The sequence below is a fragment of the Budorcas taxicolor genome, chromosome 1, assembly GCF_023091745.1.
Source record: "Budorcas taxicolor isolate Tak-1 chromosome 1, Takin1.1, whole genome shotgun sequence".
Lineage (NCBI taxonomy): Eukaryota > Metazoa > Chordata > Mammalia > Artiodactyla > Bovidae > Budorcas > Budorcas taxicolor.
This window is the reverse complement of record NC_068910.1, coordinates 3,210,925-3,228,218: the sequence shown is the minus strand read 5'-3', so window position 1 is coordinate 3,228,218 and position 17,294 is coordinate 3,210,925. Positions and strand designations below refer to the sequence as shown.

The window sequence follows — 17,294 nt, the reverse complement described above, 5'->3', positions numbered from 1 at the left end:
CAGATGGTTACCACCGCCAGCCGGCAAAGGGAAGGTGACTGTCACGGTACCTTTCTGCCTCCGGGTCCGCGCTCTGTGGCTTGCTCTCGAAAGCGTTGAAGCTGCTCATGTCCACGTAGCCATCGTTCTCGTTGGCCGTCGACAGGGCCCGGCTCTGGTCTTCAAACAGCTTGGTAAACGTCCCGGCCCGCGCGGGCCTCCGGGGCGGGATCTGGATGTTCTCATAGTCCGAGTTCATGGCCGGGATGTTCTCGTAGTCCGAGGTGTCGGCGTTGGGGAACGAGATGGAGCGTGGCTTGGTGAGGGGCAGCGGCAGGAAGGGGGGACGGGAGCGGTCCTCGAAGGACTCCACCCGGGACACCGTCCTGCTGAAGGGGACCCCCTTCCTCTTGCCCTCCCGGCAGAAGATGAGCGAGGAGGGCGAGTCGCAAGCCCGGAGCTTGCCCGTCCGCGCCCGGAGCTGCGGCGAGTTGCTGAGGCTCCTGCGGTCCATCTCCAGGAGCCGGGCCGGCCCGTGGTAGCTGGACTCCGAGGACGACCTGGACGAGGACACATTGACGTCCACGTGCACCTTGCTCTCCGTCTTCTTCTTGAACGTCAGTGCCAGGAACCGCTTGAAGGACGACTTCTTCTTCTTGGAGTGCTTGTCCGGGGGCTCGCTCTCCACCAGGAGTGAGGGGGAGCTCTTGGTGATGGGCTTCTTGGTGATGCAGGCCAGGTCGAACGGGGGCGGGATGTCTACCATGGACGACGGGGTGGAGGTGCCGCTGGACGGCAGGTGGCTCCTCTGGGAGAAGCTGCCGGAGGAGCCGATGACGCAGGGCAGGGACAGGTTGTCTTCCTTCCTCTTGATGCTGTGGCCGTCAAGGCTGCACGCCTCGGGCTCCCGGTACAGGGACACGGGGATCTCCCGGCCCTCCACAGAGAATGATCGCGGGTACAGCGTGAAGGCTCTGGGCTTTGCCGGCAGGGCCCTGCTGACGTCCAGCGGCTTCCCCTCCAGTGACAGGACTGTCTTCCTCGCCTCCGTGGTGGCCGCCCCAATGCCAGCGGCCGCTGAGCCAGCTTCTGGCCCCATTTCTTCCGGGACCGTTTCTGGGACGTAGCCAGCCAGCTTCCCGGAGTGGGGCCTGGCCCTCGCCATGACGTAATTCCTGTCGATGGGGACCAGGCCGCCCTCCGCATCGGGGCTCAGCTCCTGCGGGGCGGCCTGCGCTCTGGGCGTCTCCGCCTCCCCGGGATCCACCCCGCAGGGCGGGCCGACTCCCATCTCATAGGGGTTGGCATCCTCGTCCTCGGGCACCAGGACGTCAGGCACAGGGGGGCCCTCCTCCCCAGCGCCACCCTGCGTGGAGCCCCGCCGCTCACGCCCTGGCCCGGCCTCGGGGTCCCGCTCCGTGTGTTCTCCTGGCCCCGGCTCCTGTGCTGACTCTCCTGCGGACTCGGAATAAGGAGGGTAGCTCTCACTACAGAAGGAGGTGCTCTCGGAGGGGAAGAACTCATAGGGGCTGGCCGAGAGCGGAGGCACGAGGTCGTCCACGCTGTCACTCTCGAACGGGATGATGTGGCAGCTCTCCTCGGCTGCTTCATCCTGCACGGGGTCCTCGCCCTCCCCGGGGTCCTGCCCCGCCTCCGCTTCCGCCGGGTCAGCCGGCTCATCCTGCCCACCGTGCTCGCTGCCATCACCCACGGCATCTTCACACACTTTCCAGGAGACGTCAGGGTCATCTCTGGCCACTTCGGCCTCGGGGACACCCGTGGCCGACCCCTCGTCCTCTGGGGGCTCCTCGCCAGCATCGTCCCCCTCGCCCCTCTCGTCCACATTGCGGCCCAGTTCTGCGTCCTCCTCCTCTGCCTCCTGGGGGGTCCCGGGGGCCCCGGGCTCCTCCTCGCCCCCAACCGCGGTATCCTCGACGACCTCGAGCTGGGCTGGGATGCTATCGCTCGGAGACTCTGACCCTCTGTCCCCAGGCCCCTCGTCCTCCAGGCTGCAGGCGCTGTGTTCTTCCGCCAGCTTCTCTTCCTCCTCCTCACTCGCCAACGTCTGGTCCTCGGTCCCCGCGGCCCCGGCACAGTCCGCCCCCTCCGTGTCCTCAGGGGCGAGGGCGACGTCTTGGTCAGCCTGTCCGCTCAGCACCGCCCAGGCCTCTGCAGCCGCGGGCCCCGCTGGCTCGCACCCCTCGCCCCCATCCTGGCCCTCCTCCTCCTCCTCACCGGCCTCCGGAGGCCCCGTGACTGCGTTCTCCACGCAGCCCGCATCCCTGGCTCGGACCTCCTCCGGCGGGGCCCTGGGGGCCACGATGTAATCCTCGTCGGCCTCGGACTCGGAGCATTCTGGGGTGGACCGGCGCTCTTCGTAGAGGCCCCTGTCTACGCAGGGCAGCTTCCCGTTGCTGCATTTGCTCAAGCTGTTGATCACGTAGACGCTGGCCCTCCACTCGCTGGGGTTGGCCAGCCGGGGCTTTGGGGCGATGGGGGGTTTCGGCCCCCTGGACATGGAGGAGTTGGGGCTGTGAAGGCTTTCAGGCCGGAGTGACGACGGGCAGAATTTGGGTGGTGTCTGTGGCGTGAGGGAACTGGCAGCCTTCGGCTTGGGGGCGACTGGTGGTTTGGGTGAATCTACAGGATGAAAACACAGACAAGAAGGGGAGAGAAAGCACAGTTACCTTTACTTCCACTCGAGTCTCCTACCTACCGTTTTCAAGAGAACAATGGAGCTGGCTTCCCAGCCCACGTGAGCCCAGCCTACCACGTTCTGCCAGGTTGATGCCCTCCACCAACATCTTTAAAATCCCGTGTGCTCATGCACTCGGTCGTGTCTGCCTCTTACGGGACCCCACGGACCGTAGCCCACCAGACTCCTCTCTCCACGGGGTTTCCCAGGCAAGAACACTGGAGGGGTTGCCATTTCCTTTCCCACTCAAGATTCATTCTGTGAACAAGGTGAAGAGATCTTTCTTCTAAACACAGTCCGGCTAACGGAACCCAAACCAATGACAGCCTGTGCTCACAATGAAAGCGTCCTGATCTCTGCACTCATTTGCCCAACAAGTATGTTTAAATGCACGCGCCCAGGAGCCAAGGAAGATCTCAACAGTCAGCATCCAGGCTGCCCTCAAGGAGCCCACAGCCCTTCTCCCATGAGCGCAGTCTAGTCTCTCCACACACCGCACCGTAGACGGCAGAGGCTCCCAGGGCCAAGAAGAGAAGAACACCTCTGCCGAATTCTCACAAGTCGAATTAGGGAGACCAGCCTGACACAACGGGGACTTCTGTGGTGGTCCAGTGGTTAAGAATCCACCTTTCAAAGCAGGGGACTCAGGTTCCAATCCCTGGTCAGGCAACTAAGAGCCCACATGCCTCGGGGCAACTAAGCCTGCACCCCAACTACCACGCCTGCCTGCGCACGCTCTAGTCTGTAAGAGAAACCCATGGGCTGCAGCTAGAAAAGGTCTGCATGCTGCAATGAAGACCCAGAGCAGCCAAAAAAAAAAAACAAAAAAAAGGCAACAGAACAGCCACAGGAGCTGCGGGCTCTTGGAATATGATGACTGAGCACCTCCCTCCCTCAAGAATGGCACACCCCCAGGCTGGGGATGGCAACGCCTCTGAACTCTGCATGCCTTGGGGCTGGTGTCCAGCGAACTGCCCCGCGCCCAAACCTCACGGGGAAATCACAGGGTATTTTCCAGCACGGGTCTCATCCCATGTGGATGCTGAGGGTCTATCGGCCACGACCAAACGGAAGATGGACAACACGCACGTGTCACGCGGTTAGGGAAGCAAGGGTGCCGCGGCTAGTGACGACCGCTCGGAGGGGGTGAAACTGCAGCTCGCTTTGGCAGGATGGAGGGACCCGGACAAGCAGGAGGGTCAAGGTGGAATCGCCCACTTCCAAGTTCAGCATCTCTCCTGCTACAGCCAGCCCATGCCTTCACACCTGCGGCCGGGCTTCCGAGCCCCTGTCCACACTGCAGACAGGTGAGGAATGGGGATTCCCAGGGATGCCACTCCGTCCTGCCATCTTTGCTTCAGCACCGCCTGGCTGTCCACTGCCCAGGTTTAGGATGTGCACGTCCCTGCTGCGGTCCAATCTCAATTCCCAGTTCCATCCTCACTAAGCCTTGGGCGTGATACTCTGATACAGAGCTGGCCTGGCGTGTCAGTTCAGCCTGGGACAGAGGGAAGACGGAGCAGCTGGCCTGGAGGGGTGCCAGCAAACACCACCCCCTCCCACGGCGTTCAACTCCCAGCTCCATCTCTGACCTCAGTCATTTCTAATCCAGGGCAGACTGACAAATGTAATGTGAGCCCCATTTATCATTACACACGTAATTATTATTAATTCTCTTATAGCCACATTAAAGAGTAAAAAAGAAACAGGTGACACTAACTTTAACAATACATTTTTCAATTCAATTTATTCCAGATATCACTTTGGATATTATCACGTAATCAACGAATCCTGTGTGGGTCAACATGTACTTGATACTCAAAGTTCATTCGGGAAATATCCGACATTCTCTACGATGCTAAGTCCTCGAAATTGAAGGTATATTTCACACTTGCAGCACGTCAAAACTCAGGCCAGCCCCACCCCCGGGTGCTCAGGAGCACAGGGTGGGGTGGCTACGGTGGCAGGCAGCACAGCTCTAACTGATTTCAGCCCATCTCCACGGGGACTGTCCCACTGGCCCCCCATCTCAGTGTGTGTGTGTGTGTGTGTGTGTGTGTGCACGCTAAACTGATTCAGTTGTGTCCAGCTCTTTGTGACCCCATGGACTGTATGTAGCCCACCAGGCTCCTCTGTCCATGGGACTCTCCAGGCAAGAATGCTGGAGTGGGTTGCCATTGCAGTCTCCAGGGGATCTTCCTGACCCAGGGATCGAACCCGGGTCTCCTGCACTGCACACAGATTCTTGACCTTCTGAGCCACCAGGGAAGCCCCCGTTTCAGTATATCTGAGGCCGAAGTCAGCGTCGTCTCCCAAGCTGGCACGACTATGAAAAATTCAGCTGAGGGGCCCCAAAGGAAATAATAAAAAAAAAAAGGCCCTGGATACCAATGATACAGGGTCGTAAAGCCCACGCACTCTGTTCCTGGAAGGGCCTGACTCCAAAGCCTCTTTACTTGCATCTGCACGTAAATCTGATGAACTGACCGGCGTGGTTTCCCAGGGCACAGCAATTGGGAGGGGGCAGTGAGAACAGGGACACTGTCAGTTGTAAGATGTGGCAGCTGACAGCAAGAACGGGAGGAAGAGGCCCAGCGGCCAGGACTTTAAAGGCTCAGGGCTTCTCTGGTGGTCCTAGCACCCAACGCAGGGGCCAGGGGTTCCAGCCCTCCTCAGGGAACCAGACCCCACATGCCGCAATCAAGACCTGGCGCAGCTGAAGAAATAACCGTTTCTTAAAAAAAGGTTTTAAAGACAAAAGCTCTCACTTCCTCAAGGCCCTAACCCATACCTACATTCACCCATACCAACAACCCAGTAAAGCCGCAGGCATCCAGATAAACAACCCCGAGTCTTCAAGATGAAAGAAGTGACTTTCCAACTCCTTGTTTCTATACACAATCAAAAACAACCTAATTTAGAAAAAATTTCTGTTCAATTTAGTTGTTTTTTTTTTTTAAGCCCGAAATATCTGGAGCTTAAAACAGCTAAGCTTCAGCTCCCTGTCAATGTGGCCTAACAGGGTAACAATTATAAGCCTTTGGAGCCTGGTGATCTGGGTTCAAATCCTACCTTTGCCATTTATAAGCTATGAGGCTGAGTCTCAGATTCCTCTTCTGTAAAACGGGTACAAGAGGCTGTTATACAGATCCAAAGATATATAATGCATTAGCAGGACTTTGCTTAGTAGTTTTCCATAAACAGAAGCTTCACTGGTGGCTCAGACAGTAAAGAATCTTCCCACAATGCAGGATCAATGCAGGTTCAATCCCTGGGTCGGAAAGATTCCCTGGAGAAGGGAATGGCAACCCACTCCAGTACTGTGCCTGGAAAATTCCATGGACAGAGAGCCTGGCGGGCTATAGTCCATGAGGTCGCAAAGAGTTGGACACGACCGAGCAACCCTTTTTCACACTATTGTTGTTCTAATAAAGTCAGGCTTCCCCTCCTTGACGTCTTCTCCTGCTGTTAAGTCTGGATCTACAATGAAACATGACGTAATACGAGCTTCACTTCTCAACATCAGGTGTCAGACACTGGCACGCAATTATTCTCCAGGGGGTGGGGACTCTCATTTCTCAGGTGGTATTTCACACAGGCACCACCAGACCTGTCAGAGGGACAGATCGGTCATGAAAAATGCATCACTCCCACCCCACCCCATCCTTCCTGCAATCAAGCTATTGATCTGCAGGCGCCGTCTCCTCGGAAAAAGGTCACAGTGGGCGTCTTAGGCGTGATCCAGCAAGAAAATGCCTTCCCCAGGGGAGCCCCGAGGAGCAACATTACCCAATGTCCACGACCTGCTCCCCGCTCTAAAAGCTCAGGGTGTTCCACCCCCTTCCCCTCTGAGATCCAAGGATGGCAGAGTCAGAAAGACCCTGCCCAACCCCTCATTGAGAGAGGAGACTGAGGCACAGGCAGGGCGGGGGACTCAGCGAGTCCAGAGCAGGGCCTCTGCAGAACGGAGTCTCTTGCTTCCTGGTCCAGTCCCTTCACCCTTTTGCCAGCAAGCATTTCTTCTATGGGATCCCCGGTGGCTCAGCGGTAAAGAATCCGCCTGCCAATGCAGGAGACGCGGGTTCAATTCCCGGGTCTGGAAGACCCCCTGGAGGAGAAGATGGCAACTCACTCCAGTATTCTTTGGCTGGAAACTTCCATGAACAGAGGAGCCTGGGTGGGCTTCACAAGTCCATGGGGTCGTGAAGAGTCAGGCACAACTGAGCAACTCTTCCACAGGGCAGACTCGGGGCTCCCGGCTTCTAGTGAAGCAGAGAAAGGCAAAATGCAGAGAGACTGAGGCCAGAAGGACCAGGGACAGCGAACCAAGTGAGAAATTCCCATAAGGCTGAGTCAGAAGGACTGAGGACCAGAGAGCGAATGACTGGCTTTCCTCCGCTCCCATCCAGCTCTCTGTGATCCAGCTCCACGACATCAGTTATTGATGGAGCACCTAGCATCTCCTAGGCCCTCCTCCAGACCCTCTGGACACATCAATAAACCAAACAAAGACCACATTCCTCCTGGCCTTTACACTGTAGTGGTGGGAGGTATGATAAAAAGCCTAAGTCTGTTAGCCATCATATGTGAGATGATCATGAAGTCCACAGAAAAAGATCAGGAGTTAGGAATTTGGAGGAAAGATGAGGAGCTTGCAACTTTAAAAAGAGAGACCAGGACGGGTCTCAATGAGAGGACATCAGAGTGAAGACCTGAAAAAGGCGAGGGGATTCAGGGCTCACCCGGCGTGTCCAAGGACGTCTGAGCGGTGGGAAGGGAGTGAGGCAGCGAAGGAGGGACAGGAGATGAGGGCAGAGGGGTCCTGGCCAGAGTGTCGATGACAAGCTGGCCCTGAACAGGAGGCCAAGCCCACTCCAGCTAGTGTGCTGAAGGCGGCAGCAGTGCTGAGCCTGAAATCGGGGAGGCCAGGGAGGGGCCACCGGCGAGAATGATGCAGGCCAGAGAGGATGGAGGCTTGGATCAGGCTGCGGCCAAGGAAGCAGTTAAAAAGAAAGAAAGAGAAAGATCAGATTCTGAAGATGAAGACAGAGCTGGTGGGATTTACAGACGGTTTGGATGTGGGGTGTGAGAGAAAGAATAATCACGGGCAACGCGAAGGTTTTGAGTCACAGCAACCAGCAGGGCGAAGCTGCCACCAGCTGAACCGGGGAAGGCTGCAGGTGTCGCGGGAGGAAACCAGAACTTCGATCTGCACCTGTTGCGTCCGACTTCCCCATCACAGCCCTGGAAGGAGCAGTCAGTGGGCTCTTGGATGGACCAGCCTGGGTTCCTGGCTGGAGGCAGCCATCACAGAGATGGGATCAGGGCACAAGCCGGGTGAAATCACCAAGAGACTGAGTGGGGGGCAGAGATGAGAGTGGAGCCCGGGACGGAGCCCTACCGGCCCCAAGGCTCTGAGAAGGAGCCGGTGAAGGAGCCGGGACACAGGAGGCGAGAAGAGGACGGGGGACAGCCCCCGGCTCTCCTTCCTCCCAAGGAGGAATCATACAGAGCTCCTGCACACAGGGCCAGGTTACCTGGGTCTCAGACCAGTGCTGCCCAGAGGAGGCGCAGGGGGCAGATACACCAGGGTGCCTGCTGAAGGACAGGGACAACTTTCATCATTTAAAAAAAAAAATGAAGTTGGATATGACCCAGCAATCCTATGCCTGTGCACGTATCTGGAGAAAACCTACATGCACCCCAGAGTTCACTGCAGCACTAGCTACACCCGCTAAGGCACGGAAGCAAGCCCAGAGGAGTGGATAATGAAGATATAGACAGTGGAATATTACTTGGCCAGAAAAAGGAATGAACTCATGCCATCTGCAACAACACGGATGGACCTGGAGATCAGCAAGCCATGTGAAGTCAGTCGGACAGGGAGAGACAAACGCTGTATGACACCCAAATCTAAGCTTCCCTTGTGGCTCAGCTGGTGAAGAATCCACCTGCAATGCGGGACACCCGGGTTCCATGGAGAAGGGAAAGGCTACCCACTCCAGTATTCGGGCCTGGAGAATTCCAAGGACTGTATAGTCCATGGGGCTGCAGAGTCAGACACAACTGAGTGACTTTCACTTTCATACTTTCATCTAAATCTAAAAATGTAATATGAATGAGCTTATTTACAAGACAGAAACCGATTCACAGATTTAGGGAAGACATTTATGATTGTGGTGGGGGGAGGAATAAATTAAGAATTTGGAATTAACAGGTTCATTCTACTATATATAAGAAAGATAATCAACAAGGACCTACTGTACGGCATAGCGAACTCTACTCAAGATTCTATAATAACCTAAATGGGAAGACAGTCTAAAAAAGAATATATATATAATACATATATATAAATATTTGAGCATGTTCAGTCACTTCGATCGTGTCTCTTTGCAACCCCATGAAGCCTGCCAAGCTCCTCTGTCCATGGGATTCTCCAGGCAAGAAGAGCGGAGTGGGTTGCCTTGCCATGCCCTCCTCCAGGGGATTTTGCCAACTCAGGGATCAAACCATGTCTCCTACATCTCAGGCAGATTCTTTATATAAAGAATCTGGGGAAGTTCCTATATATATTCCATATATATGGTCAAAAATGTTCTGAAAAAACATGGACAAATTTTTTTGCCAACCCAATATATATATATAACAGAATCATTTTGCTGTACAGCTGAAACTAACACAACACTGTACATCAACTATGCTCCAATATAAAATAAAAATTTAAAAAAAGGAGGTTAGGTGTTCCAGGCAGAGGCACAGAACATGCAAAGGCCCAGAGGCAGTCAGATGCAAGGCCTTTGGAAATATGGCCAAGAGTCCAGTTTGGCTGAGCTTTGGAATATGGCGGGGGTGGATTAATAACAGGATAAATCAGAGCAGGGGCTTCCTCCTCTGGGTTCAGTGTAACTTTCTGACTCTCTAGAACCCAGCAGCCAAGGACGGATGTGAGAGGTGGACCATAAACAAGACTGAGGGCCAAAGAATGGATGCTTTCAAATTGTGGTGCTAGACAAGACTCTTGAGAGTCCCGTGAACTGCAAGGAGATTCAACCAGTCCTTCCTAAAGGAAATCAGTCCTGAATATTCACTGGAAGGACAGATGCTGAAGCTGAAGCTCCAACACTTTGGCCATCTGATGTGACAAGCCGACTCATCAGGAAAGACCCTGAAGCTGGGAAAGATTGAGGGCACGAGGAGAAGGGGGTGACGGAGTATAACTTGGTTGGATGGCATCACCGACTCAACCGACATGAGTCTGGGCAAATTTTAGGGGGTGGTGAAGGACAGGGAGGCCTGGTGTGTTGCAGCCCATGGGGTCGCAGGGTTGGACACGACTGAGCAACTGAACAGCCAGAGCAAGAACCAAGCATGGATGGACCTTCTCTCTCCCCGAAACACACAGCCTGGGGGGCACACCCTCGCCACCCTGAGGTCCCAGTGCCCACGACCTCCTGGCAATGCGCTACCCCTGAGGATGACCTGAATGCAGAATAGCTTGCGAATCAAGATGCCAAGAGTTGACTGAGGGCGGGGGTGGCAGGTGGGGAGAGACAGCAACAGGAAGAAGAGATTTTTCACGGCCTCTGGAGACAGAAATCATCCGCAGCCAGCCAGCCTCCCTGGTACCAGTTTATATTTTCTCTCTGTTTTAATTAAATATCTGCCACTCACAAATTCATGCTGCTGGTAGCCGTTCCCTTCTCCAGGGGATCTTCCCAACCCAGGGATCAAACCCAGGTCTCCCGCATTGCTGGCAGATTCTTTACCAGCTGAGCCACCAGGGAAGCCCAAGAATACTGGAGTGGGTAGCCTATCCCTTCTCCAGGGGATCTTCCTGACCCAAGAATCGAACCGGGGTCTCCTGCACTGCAGGCGGATTCTTTACCAGCTGAGCCCCCAGGGAAGCCTCCCTTGTCAGCTATGCAGAGGTTAAATGAGGGGAGGTACTCGGAGGAGCTCTGGACTGCGAGTTGGAGCTCTGATCTCCATGGCTGCCTCTGCCAGGAGTTGAAGGGACACCTTGGGCAAGAGCCCTCCTGTCCTTGAGCCTCAGTTTCCACATCTGCAGGATGAGGGGACTGCACCGAGCAGTCAGTAAGTGCCGTCTGCTCTGGCCGACGACAGTCTTTTAAACTGCGGCTTTTCTGATGGCGTTCCCTGACATCCCCACCTTGGGCCCCTGCATCTGTTGCAACTGCAGTTCACCGTTCTCCCTTTGGAACTCTCATAACCGTGTGTTCCAAGAGTAATTACCTTCCAATTTCACCTTCCAATTGCATCTTAATTTACATTTCATTCCTGGATGCCTGCTGGAATGTCCAAGTCAAGCCTAATGATTTCTAACGAGGCTGCAGTCAGGTGAGTCCAGCGACCCACGACAGGTGTGGGACCCACGACCCACGTGGGAAAGGCACGGCTCGGACAGACCTGACCCCAACCCCAGCTCCGCCACACATCCGCTGTGTGATCTCAGGCACGTCACTGTGCCTCTCTGAGCCTCAGTTTCTTTCTAGGTAAAATGGAAGAAATATCCCGCTTTTTTCATAATGCTGTTGAGAAGTTCAAGGCAAAAAACCCCACATAAGGTACCTAACAAAGTCAACTGGCAAACATTTCCTGTGAACCTACTATGTGCTATGTACCGGATACATAAAGCAGGCTCTCAAGCTGGACAGTCTGTTTCAACCCTGTCTCAACTCCTTGTTAGGTCAGCAACCATAAAATCCCTGCAGCTCAATTTTCCCATCTATAAAATGACAATGGCAACAGTGCTCATGACGGGGTCACTGTGAAAACCGAACTGACACAAGTGTAAAACACTCAAGAGCAGCGTCTGGGTCAATATTAACTAGTAATTTGTTGGTCACATATAATGTGATGGGGGCTTTCCAGGTGGCTCAGTGGTAAAGAATCCCCCTGCAATGCAGGAGAGTTGGGTTCCATCTCTGGGTCAGGAAGATCCCTTGGAGGAGGAAATGGCAACCCACCCGGGTATTCTTGCTTGGGAAATCCCACGGACAGAGGAACCTGGCGGGCTACAGTCCATAGGGTCACGAGGAGTCAGTCGGATACGACTCGGCAACTACATAACAGCAACATAAGGTGACAGGCACTGTGCTAGGCACCTAACAAGCTTTGTTTAATTATGAGGCCTCAACAACAAAGATCTTATTATCCCCATTTTCAAGATGAAGAAATAGACACTGAGAGGTGAAGTAGCCTGCTTAAGGTCAAATGACTAAGCCTAGGGTGGTTATGGGGTTCAGTCCCCCGGAGTCTGTGAACCATTCTGCTGCATGATCAAGAAATTCAGAGCCAAACACATACATATCACAGTACATGAGGTCTATGACTGCTATCACACAGAAAAAGTAACCAGATTTACGCTAGATGCGAATTACAGGATGCTGGAACCCAAGGGCGGTAAGTGCTGAGATTTCCTGGGACCAAACCTGCCGCTAAGCGGTTTCTGGCTCACTCCAAACCCCGGAGTCTCGGAGAATGGAGGGCTTGCCCAAGTCTCGTGCAGGGAAACGTGGGAAAACCGCACGGGGCTCTCACCATTGTTTTCCAGCGAGTTTTATTAGGCGTGTAGGAAAGACAGCCTGGCTCTGTCCCGCTAGATCCAGCCGCAGGCCACCTCCTTCCTAGAAGGAGGGGGCTGGCTGGGCACTGGGATCCGGCTCCGGTCTTCCTACTCCTCCAAGGTGGCTCCCCGCCCCCACCCCCAGCCCCGTACTCCGCGACCAACACTCGCTCAGGGTCCAGGTGTGTCCACGCCCAGCCACAGCAGGGCCTGGACACAGGGAGGCGGCCACCGCGTTCCTAGGCCCCCAAGTGTCCCCTTTGTCAGATCAATGAGCCAAACGTCCCCCACCCGCACCTCACTCTTCAGACAAAGATTTTATTCATTAAAAGCACTTGAGAAAGGAAAAGCCCACAACGCACAGACACACACACACACACACACACACTTTTGTACACCCACCCAGGGCAGCAGGATATGATTCTAAGACAGCCAAAATGGTGGCTTCCTGTTTCTTTAGGGATGTGTGTTTTGGAGTTCGGATTCGGACAAGGGTGTTGGTCGGAGAGGGAGCTGCCTTCTGCTAAATTCTACGAGAAGAAAACAAAATATGAAAAAAGCGATAACCGCTCCTCGGCAGGCAAGTGAACTCAGCTGGGACGGCTGCCTCCCCGTTAACTCGCCTATTGGAGGCAACTTTCTGCCCTCCCCGCGGAGGAGTCGGGACCCCGAGAACTGCGGCCAGGCACGGCCCATCTCTGGGTCTCAGTCGGTAAGTCGGCTACACCGCACTCCCCGGAGGGGACCGCTCTGTACCGTCGAGCGCAGTCGGGCCTTCACGGGCGCCCCGACCGGGCAGAGGCAGAGTCCGAGCGCAGAGACGCGAGGGCTGGGGGGGACCGCCTGGAGAGCCGGCCCCTGGCCACGAGGCGGGGGCCGCGCCAGGGCCCCGCAGGGCCTGCGGGCGCGCCGCTGCGGGGGGCGGGGCGGGGTGCGGTCATCCAGGGCTTTTTAATTCCAAAGGCGAGCGGGCTCCAAGTCCGGGGGGCTCCAGGGGCGGGAGAGGCGCGGGGAGCCGCCGAGGGCGCGCCGCGCACGAGGGAGGGAGCAGGCGTAGACCCCGGCGGGGGGAGAGCGCAGACGGACCCGGGGGGCCACGAGGGCCTCTGGGGGGCCGGCGAGAGCCGGAAGGGGACCCCAAGGAGCAGGAGGGGGCTTTCAGGGGCGCGCCCAAGTCGCTTTTGCGAAGCGAGCGTCCCTCCCCGTCGCGAGCGGACCCCCAAGCCGCGGGCCGCGGTGGGAGCCGGAGGCGGCCTACCGGGGCCGGGGAGCGGCCTCGCCGAGACCGAGGGGGCGTCCCCGAGGTGGGGCGTCCCGGACGGGGCTGAGAGCCCCCGACGCGCTCGGCCTCCTCAGGACCCGCCCGTCCCTCGGCCGAGGCGGAAGGCCGGGGGGTTTCTGGGCAGCTCGCTCCGGAGCGCCTCGCGGGCTCCAACTTGGAGCGCCGGACGGGGCCCCTTGGCGCGCGGGCCCCGCGGAGCCGCCTACCTGCTCTGTTCATCTTCCAGCGCGCGGAGCCCGGGGCCGCCCGTCGGTGCCTCCGTCCGTCCGAGCGCGAGTCCGCGCGCCGCCTCACTCCATGGCCGCCCCGCGGGGCCCGCGCCCCCCCGGCGCCTGCCCCGCCCCCGGCGCGCGCCGGCCTCCGCGCGGCGCGCAGGGCCAGTGGGGGCGCGGGGCGCGGGCCTCCGGGGCGGGGCGGGGCCGGCGGGCGCCGCGGGGGCGCGGCCGGGGCGCGGGGCCGGCGGCGCGCTCGCTCAGGCCGCGGGGGCGCGCGGGGCCGGGGGGCGCGAGCCGCGGGGGGCGGGGCCGGGGCCGCGGGGGCGCGCGGGGCCGGGGGGGCGCGAGCCGCGGGGGGCGGGGCCGGGGCCGCGGGGGCGCGGCCGGGGCGCGGGGCCGGGGGCGCGCTCGCTCAGGCCGCGGGGGCGCGCGGGGCCGGGGGGCGCGAGCCGCGGGGGGCGGGGCCGGGGCCGCGGGGCCCGGCGGCGCGCTCGCTCAGGCCGCGGGGGCGCGCGGGCCCGGCGGCGCGCTCGCTCAGGCCGCGGGGGCGCGCGGGGCCGGGGGGGCGCGAGCCGCGGGGGGCGCGGCCGGGGCCGCGGGGCCCGGCGGCGCGCTCGCTCAGGCCGCGGGGGCGCGCGGGGCCGGGGGGCGCGAGCCGCGGGGGGCGCGGCCGGGGCGCGGGCGCGCGGGCGGGCGGCGGCGGCCGGGCCGGCGCGCGGCGTCGTGTCGGCTCCGGGCGCCCGGCTCCGCGCGCGCTGCGCTCTGGCCGCCGCGCCTCTGCCGGGGCCGCCGCTGCCGCTGCGCCTCCGCCCCCTCCGAGACGTTTCCTCCGGCTCTCCGAGAGGAAGGCTTTTTTTATTTCTCCGTTCTGCTCCGTCAGGGATCGAGGGAGCCCAGGGGCGAGGCGTCCCCGCGCACATTTAAAGGGGCCGTGGCGTGGGGCCTCAGGGAGCTGCGCGAGGTTGCAGGGACTAGGACGGGGGGCGCGGTGAAGCGGCGAGTTGGGCTTCTAGGGGTCCCTTCGCCCAGCGGACCATCTGTCACTTGATTTTCAATCTCGGGCTTTCATTCATTCAGTCCCGGGCCCAGCACCGTGCCGTGCTGTGCGCAGGACAACCCAAAATTCTTCCCCCTCATGGAGTTTAGATGGGAGGTCTGTGGCGACCCAAGACAAATAAGCAATAAACATTTCAGAGTTACGAGTGCCTTGAGGGAGATAAACCGGGGGCTGGGGGGCAGAACAGGAGGGCGAGAAGTGAGCCGATCAGCGCTGGGATTTTAAAAGTGCGAATTCTTAGGGCCCGCCCCAGACTTACTGACTCAGAAATCCCCTAAGAAATCTTTCTGATGCAAGCTAGTTTGACAACCTCTGGAGGACAGAACAGGTGATCAAGGAAGGCCTCCCCGAGGCAGTGACTTGGAAAGGGAGACGCGGTAAGGAGGAGCCTTTGTCTGCTCAGCGCAAACTGGCCAGCACCTCGCTGGGACCCGGGCCTGGCGCTGGCAGAGGCGGATGACGCAAGCCTTTACCCTTGAGCCCTTGTCCGATTGGCCGCGCAAACAGGCAACTCTGTTTCCCTGGACAAGCCCTAGGATGGGGACAGGTGTGCAGAGGAACTTGGGGGAACTTAGAGGTGGCCCCTGAATGAAGAGGGTACCAGCCAAAAAAAAAAAAAAAACTTCTCAGATGGAGGGAGTAGCTTGGGCACAGACTTAGAGGTGTGAGAAGACACCACCTCATGGAAGAGGCAGGAGGAGTTCGGCCAGGCAGGGTGAAAGGGAGGCCGCATCTGTTAAGTGGCACAGACAGTGGGGTGTTTTGAATGTCATATCAAGGCTTCCTTCTATCAGCTGTTGGAAGCTGTCTCGTATATAACTGGCAGTCAGCCCTTATGGAGCACCTGCTGTGTGCCCCGAAAGGTGTTAAGCTCTGTATCTGCACGTTGACTCATTTAAGTCACCCCACAACCTTATGAAGCTGGTAGCAAAATTCTTCCCCCCTGGTTGCTCCACGTCTGTATCTCCGGGGCCCAGCTCAAGCTGTGGCTTGGTCATGGAGTAGTTTGGTTGTGAGCCTACTGGGTGCCAGAGTCCAGGCCAACGGCAGACCCGGCCTGTGGAAGGAGCTCACGGGTGGGGCAGCTTGGCAATTTAGCAGGCTTCCGTGGTGGCTCAGGAGGTAAAGCATCCACCTGCAATGCAGGAGACCCGAGTTCAATCCCTGGGTGGGGAAGATCTCCTGGAGAAGGGAATGGCTACCCACTCCAGTATTCTGGCCTGGAGAATCCCATGGGAGAGGAGCCTGGCAGGCTATAGTCCATAAGGTCACAGGAGTTGGACACAAGTTAGCAAGTAAACCACCAACCACCAGGCAATTTAGCCAGTATATCCACTATGTGCCTTCCTGTCCCTCACGTGGGGAGTAAAGGCCCAGAAATGACCCCTTGCCAGGGTGATGGCTCCAGAGCACGGCCTGTGTCTACTCTGCCGACCCCTGCAGCCCTGGTGTCTAATATAGAACCCAGCACTTAGTAGGTCTTCACAAGTTATGTGTTGTCCACAAAAATAAAGGCCTGGGACAGAGGTTCAGACAGTTGTTTGGGATTTTCTGGGACTGCAAATGGCAGAGACTAGAATTTTTGTGACTGACCAGCTGTGCTGGGAGCTTGCGAGGAGGCAGAATTCCAAATGGACATGAAGCTTTTTGCAGCCGTGACTGTCCTCCCTGAACCTAGATGCCTGTGGTCCAGCCTTTGGTCCAGAGAACCAGATACTTTCATTGCATAGATGAAACCTCACTGCTCTGGGCGACGTCCATGGAGCCCCGCAGTGGCACTCAGGTGACGTCCATGGAGCCCCGCAGTGGCACTCAGGTGCTTCTTAAGAATGCAGAGTTTCAGACCCCAGCCCAGCCCCACTGAACCACAGGCTGCATTTTAACAAGCTCTCTAGGTGATCTGTTCATCCCTCTGGAGAAACCCTGCCCTGGACAACTCGATCCATTACTTTTTGGCTAGATGTGCTGCCAAAGTCCAGAGAAGCAGAGAAGACCTCCCCAGGTTCTCATCGCAGTGAGAACTTAATTCTCTGACCTCTGTCTCCTTATTAATAATCAGAAGGTTGGCAGGTTTCTAGAAATCTGGGGGCCAGCACCCAGCAGAACTCCAGGTGCATACTGTTGTCTCCGTCGTTGTCTGGCTCTTTGCTACCCCGTGGACTGCAGCTCGCCAGGCTCCCTGTCCATAGGATTCTCCAGGCAAGAATACTGGAGCTGTATACCAGTAACGGGTTGCCATTTCCTCCTCCAGGGGATCTTACTGACCCAGGGATCAAACCCAAGTCTTCCTGTGTCGCAGGCGGATTTTTTACTGCTGAGCCACCAGGGAAGGCCCCTGGTGCCTATTAGGTGCTCACTCAAATATATATAACCTGTACGAAGGTGTGATTTGAATTGTTTCACGAGCCAGTTGATGCCTGACACACAGAAGGTGTTCAGTGCCCACACAGTGAAGACAGGAATCAATCAATACGTTTCCC

General features: G+C 57.6%; 1 protein-coding gene across 4 annotated transcripts in view; it reads right to left on the bottom strand.

The window, feature by feature from the left end:
• The window catches only part of FGD5 (FYVE, RhoGEF and PH domain containing 5), a 118,502-nt gene extending 104,670 nt beyond the window's left edge, over positions 1–13,832 (bottom strand). For all 4 annotated transcript variants that reach the window (XM_052647345.1, XM_052647421.1, XM_052647429.1 and 1 more), the window contains exons 1-2: positions 13,749–13,832; positions 51–2,619 (exon numbers count right to left, since the gene is read on the bottom strand). In XM_052647345.1, coding sequence (XP_052503305.1) covers positions 51–2,619; positions 13,749–13,761 — 2,582 coding nt within the window. In that variant the 5' untranslated portion in view covers positions 13,762–13,832. The remainder of the gene's footprint in view (positions 1–50; positions 2,620–13,748) is intronic.
• Positions 13,833–17,294: the final 3,462 nt, after the last annotated feature.